This window comes from Nelumbo lutea, chromosome 4 (genome assembly GCF_056320005.1).
Source record: "Nelumbo lutea isolate HS-2025 chromosome 4, American lotus-T2T, whole genome shotgun sequence".
NCBI classification, from domain to species: Eukaryota; Viridiplantae; Streptophyta; class Magnoliopsida; order Proteales; family Nelumbonaceae; genus Nelumbo; species Nelumbo lutea.
Genome location: NC_142687.1, coordinates 27,275,769 through 27,297,799, shown reverse-complemented (window position 1 = coordinate 27,297,799; position 22,031 = coordinate 27,275,769). Strand labels below are relative to the sequence as shown.

Genomic DNA, 22,031 nt, shown 5'->3' with positions numbered 1-22,031 from the left:
ATCGATTCGGTTAGGCTGATTATTCTCTCTCTCTCTCTGGTCTATGCCACAGACGAAAGCATCAAAAGAGAACGAAGAAGAAGAAAGCAAAGCACTTTGCACTCAATTTAGGAAAAGATGAGGAAGTCGGCCTTAGCTCATTCACTATCTTTCCTCTTTTTTTTCATAGTATCTCTACTACTGAAAACAGCAGTAGGAGACCCAAGAACCCAAACAGTGAAAATATTTTGCGGGCATAAAAAAGAGCGTAGTACCACAGCCTTTGTCCCCGACTTCGTCGCCACCATGAAGAACATCAGTAACCAAATGCGGACTACTAGTAACCTCAGTCGTGGGCTCAGGACCTGATGCTAACTTCGTCCTTTCCCAATGCCATGGGGACCTCTCCTTGCTTGACTATGTATTGTGCTATGCTGAGGCTTGTACCATCCTTCCCCAGTGTTTCCCCTACAATGGGGTGGCATCTTCTTAGACAGTTGCTTCATGCGGGAGGATACATTAATGGAAGAATGGTTCGTAATTGTGAAAAGTTGGGAGTTTACACTTGAAGGGCATTTTTATCTTTTTGCATTCCACTTAATGGCTGGTTAACACCGGGTATTATATTGTCGCAAAATGAAAGTTCGGGTATTAGATTGTTGGTTTTAAAGTTTGGATACTAAATTGGCACTCGGCCTAAATTACAGGGTACCTATTGGGAATTTTCCCCTATAATTATAATAGAAAAGGTAGAATTCAATGACCAGAAACCAACTTCATTAATATAAGGTGATGGGATACATTTGTAACTAATAATTTGTCTGGGGTTGCATACTTCTTTGCAGAGAGCGGTGTCAGATAAATGGGCCGAACTATAAGGTGATGAGATTTAGGGGTGTCAATTGGATCGGATTTGAGTCCATTACAAATGGATCAGGTCCAATCCTATCCAATGAATATCTTGGAGCATTTTGGGCCGGTCCAACTCAATGTTCAGTTTGTTTAAGGTCCTGTTTGGTGATTAAGTACTTGTTAAGTACTTGTAAAACATGTATTTCTTAGAAGTACTTGTTTTAACAACCACTTAAGGTTGTTTGGTAATCCAATTTTCAAATCACTTGTTATATTTTTAAGCACTTATTGGGGTGGGAATGTTTGATAAGTTATTTTTCTCATAAGTGCTTATATTGACACAAATGACAATTTTACCCTTTGCTTCTCTCCATTACAAGAAAAATGGTCAAGGGCGCCACCTTAGATCTAAGACGGCGGTTAGGCGTCCACCCCCACATCGGACACCACCTTAGATCAAGACCACCGACTTAAGTACAAATGACCGCCGCCCTGCTAGATGGTCAGTTGAAGATGGTTCAAATTGCTCTACAACGGCGATCACTTAGAACCGTTGGCTTAGGGTTATTATGGCGATGATTTTGGTTGCCGGCTTAGGTAGTTTAAGACCGATGCCTTCGCTTTTTGCCATTCTTTTTGGTATCCTTAGGTGGTGGTTTGAACTGTCGGCTTAGATAATATATGACCGCTGAATTAGATGTTATTTATGGTTAAATCGGCAGTTACATGAGCACTGGCTTAGGCTTAGATCTTTTTTTATTTTTATTTATACCGAATTAGTACTAACAACTTTTTTGCACTTGCACTTTCATTAATTCACACTTTAATTAATACCTATTTATTACAAATCTCATGCCAATTGATTTATAAAATCAACTTAAATAAAAAAATGTAATTTAAAACAAAAATGTTTCAATTTAAAAAATAATTTTTTTATATCCAAAACAAATTATTCAAATATAATATCCAATTGATCTAAAAAGTACAAGGACTTTAAAAAAATTCGATTTGTTGAATAATATAGCACATCTTCGAATGAAAATCCACTTAACATAATGATCAAACCTGCAAATAATAACATATAATTTGTTAGAAAATGTAAAATAAATGAGATATTAATAGAAAAATGTATAAAAATAGATATTCATCTACAAACACTACGGGAAACGGCTAAATCTCTCTATATATATAACCTATTTTTTTAATTTATTTCTAATTTTCTTAAAATAATCTATTTTCTCTATATTCATCTAAATTAAAATGAAACACAAAAAATCAAAACATCAATTACAAATAAAACTTAAAGATCTATTGTCTATTCAAAACTTTTGAGTCAAATACGTTTTAGTTTCAAATTGATAAATTCTTGGTTTGTACAAGAGATGTACCCGTCACAAGTAAGCCCTTATGCCTACCAAGTACTTTGTTCAAAACCTTACATAAGTAAGCCCTTATGCCTACCAAGTCTGCTATTTCCTTCAAAACCTTCCACAAGTAAGCTCTTATGCCTAGCAAGCTTTGGCGATTTCGATGTTCGTGGTATCAACTCAATTAGGTAAGTTAAATTTCCAAACACAACTGGAGAAGAATTCTAAAACTGGCTTCCAAATAGAACACAGTTATAGATTTAACTATTATCAATTTCCATCCATTAATCATCTTTGAGAAAGTGTTCCATTTCCGTGTGAGCATTTATTCAAGAGAATTCTAGCATCAAATTTGCACCCTACATATAAGCAAATCAAATTTGCACCCTACACAGTTCAAAACCTTACTTTGCCAAGTGGCATGATTATCCCCCACTTTCTCCTAAATTATCTCTAATTCCTATTTATCCTCTCCCCCACTTTTTATTTATATCTATCTAAAGAAAATTTGAATTAACAAATTTAAAGTCTATTAAAATATTATAATTAAATTATATAATAACTTTAAAATATTTATTTAAAACATAAAAAATAATTATAATAGATTTAATAATATTCACATTATTAATAATTTTCATTTTTACAAAATTCATTACGAATTTATGTACTAACAATATAAATTATAATTTTACAAGAATGCTATTCAAATGATAAAAATTTAACATAAAAACAAAATATTATTTAAATATTTTAATAACTAAATATATTAAATAACAAAATATTAAGAATAACTAAATAATTATATAACAAAATATTTAACATTATAACTTTAAAATAAATAAAATTCAAATAACAAAAAATTAAAATATTTAAATAACTAAACATTTTTAATAACAAAATATTATAACATAACTAAATTTTAAATAGCTAAAATAAGGAAATTATGTAACGAATTTAAAAAAATTCTTAAAAGTAGCAATAATTATAATAAATTTCATAATTAATATTTTAATAATATCTTACAAAATTAATAACAAAATTATGTAATAATAGTGTAAATTATAATTTTATGGATTATTAAATTCAATATAATAATTAATATTTTAATATTTTAAATAATGATATTATTTAAATAATAAAATAATGTTATAAACTAGTTTCACTTATATCAATTAATAATCACGATTATGCCCAATTGCCCAAAATCACTTTGGCTTCTCCTCCTCCATTCAGTATCGAAGCAGTGATTTCGGCCTCTCCTTCTCCTCCTCCGTTCAGTATCGAATCAGTGAGTTCGGCTTCACCTTCTCCTCCATTCAGTATCGAAGCAGTGAGTTCGGCTTCACCTTCTCCTCCTCCATTCAGTATTGAAGCAGTGAGTTCGGCTTCTCCTTCTCACAATCATCGATTTGGCTAGTTCTTTTGAGATTTGAGTGGATAAGAAGAACGAATCACCTCAAACACAACAACAGCGAATAGGTTAGGGCTTGGACATTTTAGTTTTTTTCTTTCTGATTTAGTTCATTTGAAGTTTGTTTTTGAGAGCAAATTGATTCTAATATCTTTCTCCTCCCCCTCCAAATAACCATTTTCTATTCCAAAGGATTTAGCGGATAGGAAGCTGTAATGCAGAATGAGGCCAAAGCAATATCTATAGCAGACTTGAAGAAAGACACTAGATTAAAAGAATGGACGCTGGTGCTAGTTTAGGATTCCAAATCTCGGATCTGCAGACTTAACATCTCTGTCTACGCACAGCTCCAAGAAGCTCCGTGAGTTCTTTTAATTCTCCTTCATTCCTTCACATCTTTGCACTGTCTGCTTGATATCTTATATGAATTTCTATTTTTCAAATTCTTATTCCAGATTTAGTATTCCAGAAAACCATCCATCAAAATTAAGAATGATGAATCTAAATGGAGAAGTAATCCTGGTCTGCACCTGTCAAAAAAAAAAGCAATCCTGCTCTGTAAGGAAGCATTTGCCCATCCTCTCACAACAGCATTAATACTGAAATCTCTAAGCTCCTCTCTCATACAACTTAGTTATCTACCTTGATTACAATAAGCTGAACTGGGTTTGTAGGAGAGAGGAATTTAGAGACTCTGGCATTCCTCCCTCCCAAATTGAAGCATGCAAAGAAAAATTACCACACCTGATAATACAACTTTAACGATGCATGGAAACAATGGAAAATTGAGGGAGGGGATGAAAAGAAAACCCAAAATTCCAAATTACCAAATTACTCCGTCCATGCAAAGAAAAATTACCACACTTGATAATTGCTTGAGAAATGCCTCTGTGTTTGTTTCCATGTAGAAGGGCCATAAAACAGAGATTTTAAGGACTGGAAAATTTATTTTCTCTTTTAACAGTGAAACTAATGTGGCCTTAGTAATACCAAGCCTCCAAAGCAACCTTGTACCATTTACACTTAAGAGGTACTTAGCCATCTCTTAAGTCTATTTTTTTATTATTATTATTATTTTTTTTATCAATACAATCTCTTAAGTCTATGCCTACATTCACCATTTAACTTAGTGGCTAATTTTGCCTGGGAGGCCAGACACCAAGTATTTTATGGGCTAACCAAGTATTTAGGTGATCATACTTATATAAAAAAATGGTTGAATTTTAGGGGAGCAAGGTAAGTGAGGGATGAAAAGGAAAAGAAGTGAAGGATCTTTCCATGACCAGTGTACTGCCAAAGCAATGGTGTAGTTTCTGTCAGGGTGTATAGCTTGGTCTTGTTGAGTTGGGGGAATTGCCTTGATTTGATCCTTAAGTTTCTGCCAAAGCTTGGTTTTGCATGAAACTCCAGCCCTTAATATCTCTTACATCTTTATGCTAAATATGTAGTAAAAGTTGGCTTCGCTTCTTTTGTTTATTTTTTCTCTCAATTTTTTAACACTTATCCATGAGTTGGGTAGTGCCTCATAACCTAATCTTTTTATGGCCTTGGTGGTTTCTAGGAAATTGCCTCTTAACCTAAATATCTGAGGTTGTTTTGGTGGATTTTCTGCTTCGTGCTTCAGTTCTCTGACTGAGGTGTTCCCTGCCGCTGTAGTACACCCCGCTATAATGGATCCACCGGTGATCATGTTGATCATCCCGCGGATCGGTCTTTCTTCTGGTAGCTGCCGAGGTGGCTGCTCGTTCTGTCTGCTCGACTCTGGAGCGTCTCTCCTTCGGTCACCCTGCCGGTCCCCCTGTCATTTCTCTTCGCGTAGGATGTAGTTTTTTAGGTATCTGCGGCGAATGAGCTCTTCGATCTCGTCGCGGAGATTCCGGCAGTTCTCTGTGCTGTGACCATGGCCATGGTCTCGCGAGGGATTGTCAGCCTCGACTTAACTAACCTTGTGAGATTCAGTATCAAGCACAAGTCCTCCTCATCCTGTGTTGTATAATTTTCCATATACATTGAATTCCTTGTTTCCCCTGTTTTTCCCACTCATCTACAAGACTGTTAGCAGACCTACTTACAAAGCAACCTATTAAGAGATTAGAGTCCTCTTTGTTTATTATATTTTTGTACTTCATATCTTTAGACCTTTTCAGACCTGTCAAAACAACCTTTAGATCTGTACTATTGAATCCTCAACACTGATAGGTTCCGAATATATAATCATGCTGTCTGTTATGTGATTTCTAATCACTACAGTGCCTGATGCCTAGGTTGCCTGGCAAAATTCAGATTGCTATATGATGACTGTGGTGGACACCATTACACTTGTACTATTGACCTGCTTGGGGCAGAATCATCTACTTCCTTCCAGTTTCTTATATAATGTTGTCAGTTGTAAAAGAAGCAGCAGCTCCATAGCCCTAATAATCTACAGAGCCCGAGAGTAGGCCTTTGAATAGATCAACTGCTTGGATCTGCCTCGATCATCTTTGTCCCCAGTTCCCACCACCCCTACTGCAGAGGATGAAATTGGGGTTTTGAACTTGAGTAGCTGAGAAAAATGGAGGTTGTTATTGCCTCTGGTCTTACAATGGAAAATGAAGAATCCAAGCAAAGCCAAAAGAAATATGGCAATAGTTGTAACAGAAACAGTTACAGCAATAACCAATGTCTTTTGTCTACTGTTTTTGTTATTGCTTGTGAAAGAACTGTTATGACAAGTACAAGGGAGCAAACCTTGCACATTTTCGCCACACAAACCTGGGTACCCACTAATTCCTTGGGAGAAGCTCTTTTAAAGGCGATACTATCTGGAAGTGGACCTCTAAGATTGTTATTCGATATTTCAACAGACTGAAGGCTCCTCAGACCTTGTAGGGCAGGAGGTACCAAACCAGAAGCCTGTTGTTAGAAAGATTCAATTTTTCTAATTGACTAAGGCTTCCAACCTGTGGTGGTATTCCTCCAGTGAGTGAATTTTGACTGAGGTCTAGAGAAGACTGTAAGGCCACCAGATTCCCAAGCCTGGATGGGATTGTCCCATTTAATTTGTTGTGGTTGAGTTTCAAGGATGTTAGTTGCTGGCAGTCCCCACCAAATTCCCAAGCTTGGAGGGATGGGTTCATCAAACATATTTTGATCAGCTGTCAGGTGGACAAGCTTTCCACCTACACAAATTTGAGGAGGAAGCTTGCCTGTGAAGCTGTTAATGGAAAAACTTACACTTCCGAGAGAACTGGGGCCAAAATCTTTTGGTATATTACCAGAGAAATTGTTATAGTGAACATAGAGGGAATTTTGGTTTTCCAAATGGCTTATAGATGAAGGCAAGTTTCCATGAAGTTTATTCAAACTCAGGTCCAGAAATAGTAGTCTTTTCAGCTTACCTATTTCATGGGGAAGGGTTCCACTAAGCTGATTATTCATCGAACTTAGATTGGCAAGCCTAGACAAGTTCCCAATGCTGGGGGGGAATAAAACCAGTTAAAAGGTTATTAGATAAATCAAGTTCATACAAATTCAAAAGATTTCCAATCTCCCAAGGCATAGAACCTGATAATTGGTTCTAGAATAGTTGATGGAAACTTTTGATCCCAATCAAAAGTTTTGTCCAATCTCCCAAGGCAAGGTTTTCCACAAATGCACTTCACTTGGTATGAAGTGTATTTCATATTTAACTTCCTCTGCAGAATACTCTCTCAATACAAGCTCTACCTCACCAACTACCCTTAGTCTGTGAAACCATCCAACCAGTATCTCAGATGCCTCTTTGCCAACCATAATACCCTCTTTCTCCAAGTCAATAAGGAGGTCTAATGCCTTCTTAAGCTTATTCTCCTTTTCATAAGCGGCCAACATCAGAGCCACACATTTGTCACTAGGTTCAATCCCAGCATTCCTCAGATTTTCAAACACATTGCGTGCACCATCACTCTGCCCTGCCACTGCATATGCATTGATAAGAAGTGCACACAACTTAATATCAGGGGTGATTCCAGCAAACTTTATAGCATCAAACACCCTTTGAGCCCCTTTTCTATCACCAATTGTGGAGTAAGCCTTGACAATGCCTTGTAAACTTCCCTTCCTGCATAGATTTCTTGAGCTTCCATTTCTCTAAGCAAACATTCTTCATGGCTGAGCATTCCGGTTCTGACATAGCCCATGATCATTGGCCCATATGCTCTTTTATCTAATGGCAAGCCCAGTAACTTGATCTCCTCAAATGTTGCCTCAGCCTGCCTAAGACAACCAGCCTTGCTGTACATCTGAATCATAGCAGTTAAGATTACCTGATCATAGGTAAAGCCTCTGTTCTTCATGGTTTGGAAGACACTTTCAGCATCATGCAACCGATTTTGCTTCCCATACCCATCAATTATCTTGGTGTAGTCGCGGACATTAGCTTCAAATGATTCTTGTACAAGGGCAAGCTCCATTACCTGGGATGCATTGATTGTGCTATAGAATTTTGGTTCAGGCAATAATAGTGGAAGGTTTAGGTGATTGATGGTTGATAATACATTGCATGCATGCACAAAAATTGACACAAGCTCATGGGTCAGAATAAAACACTTCTGGGAGAACCTTAAAGTGGAACTGTAAACATGGGTGCCAAATGAAACAGCCATTATAAATTTGACCACTATTCAAAACACAGGTATTCATGAAAGAAGAACTCTCTCTGTATCTTCAAATTACACAAAGGGTTTTAAAACCCAGAAAAAGTGTTTGACCATAATAATCAGATGATGGAGATAGACTAGAATTATGGAACAAGAAACTTCAGCCAAACTCAAAGTGTTAAGTGACAAGAATCAGATGATGGAGATGACAGAATCAATGATGAAAATGATAGTGACAGTTCAGGACCCAAAAGGCTCAATGTTTACTTGAAAAAGCATAATGAAGAACAACTTTCCGATACCATTACAATGAAGTACCTATATTTTTAGGATTTGCATTGGTGGGCCCAACATTGCATTTCTGGTAATGATTCAGAACTTATATTTTCTTTACATTTGTAAGTTGGATATTTTATTATCAGTATCAGAAAATTAATTAATATGTAAAAGAATCATACATTCCAGAAAGGAATGCAGGACAAAGGACATGTACAAACAACTCAGTGCTGAAAAGAAAGTTTTATGCCTTTAAAAGTGATTTTTGTACAAGTCCCTCCCAGGAAAAGGCATATCCCAGTCCAATAAAACTTTATTTACTTCCTCCTGAGTAGCATATCTTCTAGGTTGTATGCAAACCTGGGAATCCATTTGAATGTGTGGTTTATTGTGGATACCAGTAGCTTGATTTCTCTTATTAAATACCTCAGGTTCCATGGGCCTTTGTCTTCTGATGTGAGCTATCCAATCATAATGTGGCGGTCACCTTTAATGGATAAATCAGTCTAGCTCATTGATCTACTCAGTGTGATATCAAATGGAGAAACTAACGTTTCAGCTCTCAGAGTTTCCTTATCCAGATGGTCTGCAGTAACTAAGTAGGAGTTCCTTTTCATAATTTCTGATTACTCCATATCCAGGTGGACCTGGATTGCCCAAGTAGCAACTATCAATGTTGAGTTGTGGAGTTCTTGCTTTTTCTCATTAAATACTTTCATTTCTCTTATTCCATATGCCCGAAATGATTGCTGCTCTATTCCATATGCCCTTCTGATCCAGGTATATTTGATCACCTTTGTGACCTAGTTACTTTGAAATTTCATTGAAGAAATTCAAATTTGGGTTTATAGGTACCTGCACTTGAGTAAATTGGTGACTCTCCAAGGAGCATCAGGTGCTTTCTTACGCCTTCTCCTTGATCAGGTGATTCTCTCTTCAACTTGAGATAGTACTTGCCATAACATTGCTTTACTGTTTTATAACGAATAATTGCTGGTTTGGAACATATTTTTTTTCTAAACTTGATACAGTTCTTTTTCTCTCCTATTTTCATTGGGATTTTCTTATCTACTCTAGTTACTCTAGAGGGGAGGCCATCACAAGTAGTGCCAAAGCTTCAACAGGTGCAGTTTTATCATTTCTGTTTTTATTTTTTGCATTAGTTTCTTTCAAGGAAGTTTGCCTCTGTTTTATACTTATATTTTGTATGTTCACCATTTGTAGGAGTGGTTTTCTGCAGTATTGGCAAATTGGCAACTTTGGATACCTTTCCAGTTTCTCAACTTTCGATTTGTTCCGCAACAGTTCCAGGTACGAATGGCAAAGTCTATCATACTTTGTTGGATATATGGTTAAATTGGGATGGGAAGTCAGGGGAGGTAATTTTTCTTTCCTGCTTGCCAGAGTGTAAGTGAAGCCATAGTCTAATTAAATATGGACAATGTCATACAATCTGTGTGATTGAGCCACAGTCTAATTAAATAGTTTACTCAATATAGGTGGCACTTGATGACTTCCTAATGGAACGTTTCTAGAGTTTGGATTTCCTGAACAGAAAACATCTATTTTTTACTCCTAGAATGCGAGAAAACTTCTATCAAAAGGTTATCAAATACTGCTTTTAGTAGCACTAATGGATTGATCCTTCTAAACAATCAGAAAACAAATATATCTGATCGTTAAGTAAGATTCGTGGTTTATAAGTTTTTGGTTCAAGTTTTAACTACAAGGTATGGAAAGTTACTTTGACATATATTAGGGTATGGATTTAAGGTTTTAATGCAAGACTATGAATAAGCTACATTTCAAATGTTGTTATTCAGGTAAAAATCATGCAATGTATATGTGATTAGTTGGTTAAAGGTCTTTTGCTTTTGAAACATTATAGTTACTAATTTGACTATTTTTTTTTTTTGCTTTTTGTTGTGTTATTTTTTCTTGCAGATTGTAGAAGAAAGAGAATGTAGATGGTGTCAAGATGAAATACATTTTTTTCTTTTCTTAGAGTAGGAAGTGAATTCTTTTTTGTATTTTTTATTCCATATTTTTTGTAGATGGATTGTTCTTTTCTCTTTGAATTTGTATCAATCAATATGAAACAATATTCAGAAACAATGATCATCTTTCAATAGATATGTGAATGAATTGTTTTAGATAGAAAATTAAATGTTTGTAAATAGGTTTATATAAGTTTTGCATATGATAAAACAACTTTCAAAACACAAATAAATGATCTTTAGAGCCAGTCACAAGTGCCTCTAAATAAGACCAAATAATACTTTAGTGGCAGTTTTAAGTGTTGCTATGAAGCTTAAATAAAATTCTTAAAATTACTTTTAGAGGCAAATAAATTTGCCTCAAATTTAATTAAAATGCCCCTAAAAATGTATATTTGGTGGCATTCATAAATGCCTGTAAAATGCTTTGTGTCAGTGTTTTAGAGGCAATATTATATGCATATATATCTCATTTTTGGAAGCACTTATCAGATGTGCCTGAGTGTCTGATTCTTTTTAGAGGCATTTTTTTTTTCTGTTTTTAAAGGCATTTTTTATTGCCTCTGTAGGTGATTTTTTTAATAATGTATTGTATTTTCATTATAAATTTATTTCCAATAGTTATGTATTTTCACTATAGATTTTCAATAATTATTGGAGATTATACTATTGTAATGCTATTTATTTTCAATGATTGTGTATTCGATTTGCCTTTATTTTGAGAGAGAAACCAAATAATTTAATAGTTTATGGTATAGTAATTGAAGAATTTCAGTTTCAGTTGTCAACTAATAAATTAGCAACTTACTGCATTCTATTTAGACATTTGGATTTGGATTGTGGGAGATAAGGTTGAGACAAAGAATTGTTTTGGACGTTTGGTAAAAGTTAATTTGAAAAACATACTAGGGCAAAATATAGTCCTTAAATTCGGGCTTTGTGCTTTTGGGCTTGAAAAAGCATAAATCCGAAAAGTTATCCCAATACAAAATTATTTTATGATAAATAATTAGTTTTATAGTAGTGATTGTTTTCAACTAGCCCTTCAGTGTTGGAGTCTACAACCACTCTACCTGTGGTGTGTTTTCCTATAAGGGTGTCAATGGACGCCCGTCCAATCCAAAATCAATTTAGACGGACCAAAAAGGTATAGTGGATTGGACCGATTCAGTCCAAAATCCATTAATATAAGATAAGAATATAGGTGTCAATGGGCTGGGTTTGAGTTGAAATCAATCTAAATTAAAATAAATTTGAACAAATTGGATGGTCCCAACATTGAATAGGACCAAAATGGTCCAAATTATTCATTGAATTGGATTGAACCTGGTTCATTCGTAATGGACTCACATTGGACTGGATCGGATAGGACCAAATCCAATCCAATCGACACCCCTATTTACCTAGAGCAATCATCTACAATCAGGTCTTAAGGCATGCAATGGAATGGGCCAAATTGGGAAAGCACCACACTCCAACTTTAGAATACTTGTGAGAGAGACATTAAATTTTGCAATTACATGGTTCTTTATCAAAGTTCAACATTTTACCCTTACATATTTTTATTGTATATAGATGAATTGACAAATCATATTTAGAAGAAGGTTTCATGGTGCATGTTGTTTGATGATGACATAGTTTTAATTAACTAAATTAATAAAGGATTAAATGCAAAATTAAGTTTATGGACAAATACCTTAGAAACAAGTTTTAGAATAAGGATTAAAATAAGATATATGGTATGTAATTTTAATAATAATTGGAGTGCAAATAAGAACACAATTAAGAATATTGGAGATCAAGAGATAATGCAATTAACGTGACTTTTTCTGGTACCTAGGTTTGATAATTCATAATAAGAGGGATTGGGGAGGATATTGCCCATAGAATTGGAGTGGGATGGAAAACATGGAGGGGTGCATTTTGAATCAGAGTCTTATACATGTTGATGCTGCTCGATCCGAGGCGTTTTGAACTGAGGTCGTAGTCAGATAATTTTGCCAATTGGACGAAGTCGAGGTGGAAGGATGAATCCACACAACAAGATCTGAAACCAAAAATAGAGTTAGAGGCCCGAGGAGTTAATCCCCGGATAGGCACTCTGATGCTTAAGTCAGTGAAGAGAATGGGTGATCAGGCCAAGCAGTTGAGAGAGCAATGCTGGTCTGAGCAAAGTAACATTACAGATGCTAGAAAGTCCAAAAGTCCCTTATCTTGAACGAGGGTTACCTACTTATAGCGGAAGATCCGTGCCCGATTCGAATAAAGCTTCTGGGATTATCGGGATGAGGTTATGCACTGAGGTTTTCAAGATAAGACTTAATCTCCGGTGGAGCTGTACTTCTTATCTGTATGATGTTCTCCTATTTTAGTCGTGCCTATCCAATGACATAGTACCAACATGGCCAAAGTAATAAAGCAGTCACAGAAATGACACATAACACTTCGGGCCAAATAAACCATAACCCAAATGACATAGTACCAACATGGCCAAAGTAATAAAGCAGTCACAGAAATGACACATAACACTTCGGGCCAAATAAACCATAACCCAAACACGTGATAGATGAATACCACTAAGATTGAAAAGAAACTTTTATAAAACAATTGTAAGCTAGCTATTTGTATCTTATATGAAACTAATTGGGCAGTCAAGGAACATCATATCATAAAACAAATGTAATAAAAATGCATGTATTGAGATAGGCGAGTGAAAAAAAAAACTGAAAAGGAGGAATAAAAATGAAATCATTCAAAATAAATTATAAACAGTTTATAGTTTGATCATATACATAGATCATATACATAGAACAACACCTGTAAAAAAAAAAATCTTCTATTACATGTTGAAGGGGTTAGAAGGCTTGATAATAATAATGATGACCCTGCTCCATGCTCATGTTAGGCATGTTTGGATGTTATAAAAAAAGGATCCATGATTCAAACCAGACTGAATCGGAGTCCATGCCAGGTTCATTAAATGGGAGATTCTCCCAAGAATGACTGAGATATTGCCGCCTCCCTTCATTTTCCAATTTCTGACTTGTTCACACTATTCGAGAAGACAATATGGCTACATTATGTGCAGCTTTCATGGCGGATTTGGACAATGACTATCCTTATCACGGAGTGTGGCTAAATGGCCCACCTGATCCTTGTACTCAGAATTATATAGTGTGGCCGTATGGGGAGGTCCACCCCTGCAAGGCATTAGTGCATGCGCCTTGAATTTGATGATGTATCTTTTTTTTTTTACCGAAAACATGCAGACAACAAAACCAACGTTTTACAAATGGGAGAATAAACTCACTTGTCCTTGAAGAAAGAGACGACATGAGAGGGACCAAGAGAACCTTCAATAAAGTCTGCAAATGGGGAAACAAACAAACTGCTATTTACTAGTGTTCATGATGCCTCAAAATTATCGTGGTAAACCAGAAAAATAACCCAATCACAAGGGCTTAGACACACACAACAAATAATATTCTTGGGTGGGTCACCAATTCATAGAGATTTATCAAAGATATGTTTTTGACATATATTATATATTTATCATATCAAATAAAAACAAATATAATAAATAAAGATTATCATTGTTGCTGATAGAATGATTAGAAAAAAGAGAACTAATGATTTATGACCCAATCCTAGCTAAGTCAAACCGTTCAGTGGTTCAATTGGTTGGGTCACTGAATCATTGATTGTCAATAATCTTTTTGCAAGTAGGCATTCCAGAATAAAACAGACCAAAAAATCTGGTTGGGTGATGAATTGACTGGTCTGACCAGTTGGTTCGACTGCAGGTTGAAAGCATTGCTTAACTAGGGAAGGCTTTAGTGAGGTCATAGATTTGATGGCAAAAGATAATGAAGTGTAGGTTATACCTAGATTTGCCTACCTTTCCCTCCTTTACTTATTTTTTCTTTCAAACCCAATACAGCTTTATTCATTTAAAGCTCTACTTAGGAAGAATATTGGTACTGGCTAAGCAAAGTCTCAATTAATACTAATTTATCTTATTGTAGAAATGATAAGTTATCATGGAATAATTTTTGGTTAACCAGGCCCGGTTCATTCAATTACTTTAATACAGCTTCTTGGTGGTCCGGCCAGCCTGGACTGGTCCGGTTGGTAAGACTGGGTTTGGATGCTACGGAGTAGTCCAGCTCATCCGATCTGATCCGGTCGTTTGCCTCAAAAAACACAAGTATTCATTTTCTATAAATAAAGAGAATAAAATCGGTTCAGATCTGGTATTGACCCACTTACAAGAATCTCATTGTACTGAAATTCCATGCCATTGTAGCTGAAAATCTCATTGTAGTTGAGATACCAGTTACTATTTTCCGATGTGCATTATGAGTAACTGAGTTCTATCTGCAACGTATTTGTCGTTTAGACCCTGGAAAAGATTCTCCATTTCCCCTTTGTGAGGAATAGTTGGCCGCTTTTGAATAATCCATGCTTTTATAATAATTTTCTGATCGAGAATAAATGACAGTAATTAAGTTCTACGATCAGTCTTGATGGATGAATTTATTTCTTTTTTAATTTGCATCAGTTTTATCTGATACTAACCATTAATTGAACCTTAATGTTTTTGCTGGGTAAGATTGATGCTTTAATTTGATCAATGTGACCCGTTTTAGATTCCTTATATGTATCACACAAGTAGTCCTGTAACACGACAGAGAGAGTTGGTCAAAAGTTAGCCGGACACCATCTTTGTACAATTGGTCTTATTTTCAGATAAGATCTCAAAGGATCCGTCCATGGAAAAGAAGGAAAAAGAAGAAGGAAAAGAGATTGGAATCCATTGTGAACTGAAGAGAAAGCACAACTTTACGGGTCTCTTTTCAAGTTTCAACTCCTTGGTAATTGTTTGTTATTGGGTTGTCAAGAGCTTGATTCTCTCCACCTCCTTCTTCTCTCTTGAAAATTCTCCATATTCGGGTGTAGATACTACATACAAACATTCGACCTAAAGAATCTACACAACAGACGCCTATATAGATTTTAAAAAAAGGTTAACAAATCATGGGTCGGTTGTCACCGGTTGATGAAGGCACTGATACGAGAGATCATTTCATGGGTTCGAGCCTGGGAGAAGTGAGAGTTGTGCAGAATTTGAAAAGCATGGCCTACACCCTTGCATATCAGCTGCTCCACGTTATGACCGGCGCGGGCCATTGCGGTGCAGAATTCCAGGTTTCTGTCCTTCAGTATATCCATCTCTGAGATGCAAACCAAGGTTTCTTGGGGGAGCTTCAGGGCCTCCAATTTGGTCGAGCTTTTGGAAAGAGGGTTGCACCAAGGATGATCGCGGTTGGCTCCCACGGGCAGAGATAATCGCCAGTAAACGTCCGAGGCTGCCAAGCTCAGCGCCGAGCTAGAGGACTGTGCTGTGTTTATCTCTGAATGAGTCCGTGCCTCTCCACCGAAGAATGGCTGTATCAGTATAGTCCCCTTGAGACAGAATTGTTTCGGTACAGCCTCGGATGATTCGAGGGAACCCAGCCGGATGGCCACATTGTGCGCTATGTTGGCTCCAGCACTATCGCCAGCGAGGAACACTTTCGTAAAGTTGCACTGGCTCCACCACCACCTTTGGTCATTAGACCCGTTCAGCGCTTGTTGTTTGGCCCACAGCACGGCATTACAGCCGTCCTCGTAGGCGGCCGGGAGACGATTCTCGGGCGCCGATCGGAAATTGACGGACATAATCAAGCAGCCGGCTCTGGCTGCTAGTTTCGCCAGGAATTCATGGTAGCACTTCCAGGCGGCCGAGCCTACGCAGAATCCACCGCCATGGAAGTAAACAAGGAAGGGGAGCTTCCCCTGCTGGCATCTGGGCACATAGAATCGAGCCCACACGTTAGTGATTTTGTTGATCGCTACATCTCTAGATGCCACGTCGGGTTCTGAAGCCACTGTGCATACAACATTTGGGACGACCGGAGGACGCTCTACGTGCCCGTCCTTGTACACTCTGATGATCCCCTCAATCTCATCTGTGACAACTCCGTGTTGGCGATGGTCCTTTGCAATGGAGAGGTTCAGCCTGGGATCGAGAGAAATGGTGGCCATTCTTCTTTTCTTGCTATGAATTGTGGAAAGAGGAAAAATGATCGATCGATCGATGCTTTTCGATCACTATGGCTAGCTGTGGCTTGTCTAGCTTGAAGTAGTGCAAATGCTGTGTGACCCCTCTTGGCCCTGGAGATCTCCTTATATAGAGGTAGCTAGCTAGAGAGAAGAGATAAGCCAAGCCGAAAGTTAGTGAAGAATGAAGAGTTCCATCCCCCTTCTCTTTACTGGATTCCAGCCCTCTCTATTTGTTCCCATTGTTCAACGCTTTTACACAATTGATAGTAACCATTCTGAAAACAATATATGTTGACACACTAAGTCATGTTTCATGACCTACTTTAGCGACTAGCCCCGTCTTGTGATGATATCATATATCATGGATGCATAATATATGCATGGCTTTGTGGAATAATAGTCCATCTTACAAAGGGGCACATCTAGGAAGTCACATGGAATTGAACCTCTCCATTGAAAATTCAAAGCATAAGCTAATAATTATAGATTAGATTCTTCATGGAAATGAAGGAAAAATTAAATGAATTTTCATGGGTTCCATCATTAGTTTCTATGGGGCGAAGTTTAATTTCCAAGAGCTGCAGAAACTCCTATATATATATAGAGAGAGAGAGAATTAATTTCTTGTTGAAATATGATTAATTTTCCGATTGAACATTTCTGACCAAAAAAATCATCCATTTTCCCTTATTTCATATCCAACTAAACACACCCCAAAACCAAAAATAAATTCATTAATGAAGATCTTGACATCCATTTGTGCAACGAATCTGTTTTTGGACATCCATTTGTGCTTCCGGATATTAACAAATAATTGAATAAAATGATTCTATTTCTTCTTTTGCTCATCTAAAGAGGTACCAACCATTCAGGCCTCATCTCATAAGAAATTGCAAACATTAATGTGCGGTTTAAATTAGATGTATTTTAAGTGGAAAAACTTTTGCATACTAATAATTTAATTTCAGTTCTGGATGAATTAGAGCCAACATAATCCAGCTCAACTTTAGTCTTTAGGTAGGCACCCAATTACATCGGAATTCAAGGAAAAGAAAAGGAAAATTATGATTAAAATCTACCCAGATCTGTCCCATGTTCTACAAAACCAAAAGTGTGACCTATAAAACAATTTGGGTCAAATTAAAGTAGGTGGTGGGCAGGAAAAGAAACAAACAATAAGAAAGAAGGAAGCGTCATCCATCATCCATGGAGTGGTCTAAGACATGGACGGTTAGATAGTGAAAGCAACAGCCTTTTGTGGGCATCACATTTTTCACGAGACACCAGACATGTGAACGGTCTTTTCCAGGAAGATGCATCCTGTACCTATTCAAACTATAAAAGAATAGAGAATGAAAAGTCATTACCGAATACACAGATCGATTAGTTTTCCATCTAATCCAAACCAAACCAAATCAGAAATCACACAGAAAAAGATGTCAGACCGGCCGGATTCTTTTGAGTATTGGCCAAGGCCCACAGATCAGATGACTCTCTTGCTTCGTAAAATGATATCAGAATTTCATCGGAAACCCTTTACCTGAAGACCGAAGTAGCCCATTTTAATTCAATGTTGCTTACAGTAGCCACGTAGTATGCACTTGAGAGATTAGCTACTTGATCCATTAATTGTATTCTTCCGTAAAGTAGAACTGTAGAAGAACCACATGTCAGAGAAAGCTACGAACCATGGAAGCTCACTACTGCTGTATCATGTCGACATCACACCTTCGCAAAACTAGGGGCTGTCAATGAACCGTGTACGCATGGATGGACCAACTATTGACTAATTGATGATTCTAACCAAAGTCAAATAGATAGAGAGAAAAATTTGCTGATTTCACCCTGTTGGGCTCATTTGAGTTCATTGATTTGCCACTTCCCAAGTAGGCATCTCGCTAGGAATATGTCAATATCCGAGCGGATTGCTGCAACTCAGCTCGAGCCTGAGGCGTGCTTTGGTGGGCTCGGCTTGCTTAAACTTTAAAGTTCAAACGTTACGATGTTATATGCGTTACAGAATTTATATGTTTGAAGCCCGACCAAGGAGCTCTTTGATAACGGCTGAAGTGGCCAAACTGAATGATTTATTTCTATCACAAAATTAATATTTGATTTTATTGTAATTAACCCGGAAAGAAAGCTTAAAAGCGTAAATATTAAAAAGGCAACCTTATTTACTGAAATACAAAGCAATAAGTCATTCAATTAAGTTGTTTTTACTGTGGTTTATTTTGAAGGTAGCTTGAATCATTTGGTTGGGATCCATGTTAGGGTATAAGTAGGGTTGTCAAATTTGATTGGATTTGGTCGAATATGATCCATTCTAATGTGAATTCATTATAAATGGATTAGATCAAATCCAATATAATGAATATTTTGAATCATTTTGGACTAGTACAATTTAATGTCTAGATTAAGGATTTTAAAACCGATCCAGAGAATGAATCAGTCAGGGGTTTGATTACTAAGTTGAATGGTCTGACTGTTTGAACCGAATGATCGGCTTGTTCTGACAAAAAAAATAAAAAAATAAAAAACAGTCAACCGTTTGAACAGTTAACTACCCGGGTCAGCGGTTTTTGACCAAAATCAACGATTTTGGGAAAAATCCGGTTTATTGGAAAAACGGAACCAGTCACCTGGCTGATTCATGGTTTTTCGGTCTGACTATCTAGTCTGTTCCAGTTTTGAAAGCCATGATCTAGACCACTCAATTTATTCAAATTTGTTTTAATTTAGATTCGTTCCAACCCAAATCTGGTTCATTAACACCTACATTCTTATCTTATATCAATGGATCAGATATTGACTCAATACAAATTCATTACGGATGGACGAGGTCCAATCCAATCCAATAAATACTTTAGACTATTATGTCTGGATCGATTCAATTCAATATATCTTATTGGTCTGTCCGATCTATTCAAGTTGATTTTGGTTTGGATAAGGGTCAACTCAAAATCGGTCCATTGACACCCCTAGATATAAGAAGCATTCATTTACACTATAGTGTATAACACCTTGATAAAGTGTGGTATGTTTCAACAATCCACCACAATGGGGCTTAATCAGGGGCGGAGCTAGGATTGGTGGGGGATGGCCCCCGTCCACCACCCCTGGCTCTGCCCCTGGGCCTAATCCATTATTGAAACAATCACGCTTTATTGAGCTATACTACCAAATAGCTCCTTGATCTATTATCAAATGTTCAAATGACCCCTATTAATATTTTATTAACAATAGGTAGACTACGAAAAATTGAACATTAATAATTCCCTCGCAACCTACTAATGGCTGCTTTAAGACTCCATCCAACATCTTGTACTTGTCAGCTCTAGATTTTACAATGCACCAGGCAAAACATGAATAATGGAGGATACAATCTTTGATAATACAGTGGAATGCCGACATGTGACCAATCTATATGGTTATTGGGCGTCAAAAGAGATTACATGTCAATTATAGGGGTATGAAAATGGAGCATGGATATCTACTGCTGAAGCTTCATATCAGTAAAACGTGGTAAGCTCCATAATTGATTTGGCTAAAATAACATCTCTTGGGGCATGAATGCAAGGACCTATATACATGATCGTAATAAATACGAAGGTTTTTAAAACTAGATCGGAGAGGGAACATCCGTTTCTTGAGTCAAATGTCCAGTCCAAATAGATGGTCCGTTCTAATAAAAAAAATTTAAAATTTTAAAAACCCTAAAAAATGGCCAAAAACTGTTTCTGAGTTGAACAGTTTGACAATTCGACCACTCGGGTCAATGATTCATTGACCAAATCAACGGTTTTGAGATAAAATGGGACCAGTCAAATGACTGGTTTCTGGTTTTTCCAGTCCAACCATCTGGTCCGGTCCGAATTTAAAAGCATTGATAATTACAAAACACATGCCTTTTTGGTTAGCCAATTACACCGTTTTATGTGAATAGCAAATCTTTGTTCATCAAAACGAGTATATTTGGTTTTCAAAATAAGGTACAAGCAAGTTTTGATTTTCTCCTCACATAGTGCACCTTACAGCCCTATCCCACTGTGTATTGAAACATCTCTTTATAAATAATAGCGTTAAATACGGAAGATATTCTCAATGTGTGGCTGGGAGGCATTGTAGGGTTGGTGCGAGGATCCCGAGCAAATCCAAACTCAGCACTTGTATGTTTTAAAGATATTTCCAATGCTTTATTGAGAGTGCCGTGAAGTCCAGGTATGGACCAATTTTCTGATGAGCAAATCAGAATTCTGTACTAACACCCCTCGGCCCTCTGAGGACCCTTAGTTCAATTGTTGGTCAATCGGCAATTGACATCTCTCCTTCAAGGAAGCATGTGTTCAAATCTGCCAAAGGGCAGGTCCTCTGTGTAATGAATGCCGGTGGACCTGTACATTTACCCTGCCATCAATCCACCATTAACCCACTAATCCCTAACTGGGCCTTGTATATCACAGCCCGTCCTAGGGTCCTAGTAAGGGCCAAAACCGCATCACATGTACCAAATAAAAAAGTACCAACACCCCATGTGAGTTTAATTTCTCTCCTCTCATGAAGGATGCATCCTCTTTGGAAAACCTATTGGATGCTTGAGCTTCTCTTATGCATGGCACTTTGTCATGGCTGTGGGGTAAAAGAATGTTTGCAACTAATATTCTTTTGACCAAAAAGATAAGGAACTAAGTGGAGTGATGTGTCATGCCGAGGAAGCCCCAAGACAACCTGAGCTGTTTTTCTCAAACATCTAATGCTTTATTGGCATTTCCGAGTAAGGTTCAAAGTATTATTACTCGTTATTACTATTATTATTCACTTTTTTTTTTTTTTTTCCATTGTTTTAAGGAAAGGAGCTAGGTTTTATTAAAGATCACGGGGCATAAGGCCTGACCCTAAGAATTACACAAACCATAAGGCCCTATAAACCAACGAGAGAAAAATCAAGAAACAAATCAAAATCCTGAATAACGAGAATGATAAGCTTTGTTTATTCTTGACGATTTTCGAACTTCTGATTGGCATGACTTGTGGACCTCTTTAGATTTAGTATTTTTTTTTCCTTCTTATTCTCCACCAGCACCCAACCTTGATTTGGGTCATTGTTTTCTTTTGATGTCAGCAGTTGTATGTATTACTTCAACTTCTCTTTATACTTTGAAATGATGAGAAAAACTAATTTTCTCTGCCACCTTTTTTCTATCTAACACCAATCATCAAATCATCCCAGTAAAAAATTGTCATAGTAGATTGTGAAACATTCGGATTTTGGCCGTTTTTCTGTTTTGAAACCCTTTGTATTTTTATTGCTTGGTTCTAAATAATAATGTTTTAAAAAATGACCTGGAAATAGAATCTGATGTATCAATTTTTTGGTTAAGTATCTCGTCATTTGGTTTGTTTTCAAGTGGCCGATGACTCAGAG

The 22,031-nt window shown here is 36.8% G+C and overlaps 1 protein-coding gene, 1 long non-coding RNA gene and 1 pseudogene across 3 annotated transcripts; 1 reads left to right on the top strand and 2 right to left on the bottom strand.

The window, feature by feature from the left end:
• The first annotated feature begins 3,376 nt into the window (after nucleotides 1-3,376).
• On the top strand, nucleotides 3,377-10,666 carry LOC148854782 (uncharacterized). 2 transcript variants are annotated; one of them, XR_016094819.1, is made up of 7 exons: nucleotides 3,393-3,677; nucleotides 3,802-3,970; nucleotides 8,936-9,284; nucleotides 9,356-9,428; nucleotides 9,582-9,628; nucleotides 9,729-9,815; nucleotides 10,449-10,666. It is a non-coding gene; the product is annotated as an uncharacterized LOC148854782 (long non-coding RNA). The 2 variants fall into 2 exon arrangements; XR_016094818.1 differs by lacking the exon at nucleotides 8,936-9,284 and having other exon boundaries at nucleotides 3,377-3,677.
• LOC148854783 (pentatricopeptide repeat-containing protein At1g01970 pseudogene) lies at nucleotides 7,201-8,234 on the bottom strand (annotated as a pseudogene).
• Nucleotides 10,667-15,291: 4,625 nt separating the features above from the next.
• Nucleotides 15,292-17,052, bottom strand: LOC148854781 (putative carboxylesterase 6). Its single transcript, XM_088985203.1, has one exon. The coding sequence runs from the start codon at nucleotides 16,586-16,588 to the stop codon at nucleotides 15,551-15,553; it is 1,038 nt and encodes a 345-aa protein (XP_088841329.1). The 5' UTR covers nucleotides 16,589-17,052; the 3' UTR covers nucleotides 15,292-15,550.
• Between the last annotated feature and the right edge of the window lie 4,979 nt (nucleotides 17,053-22,031).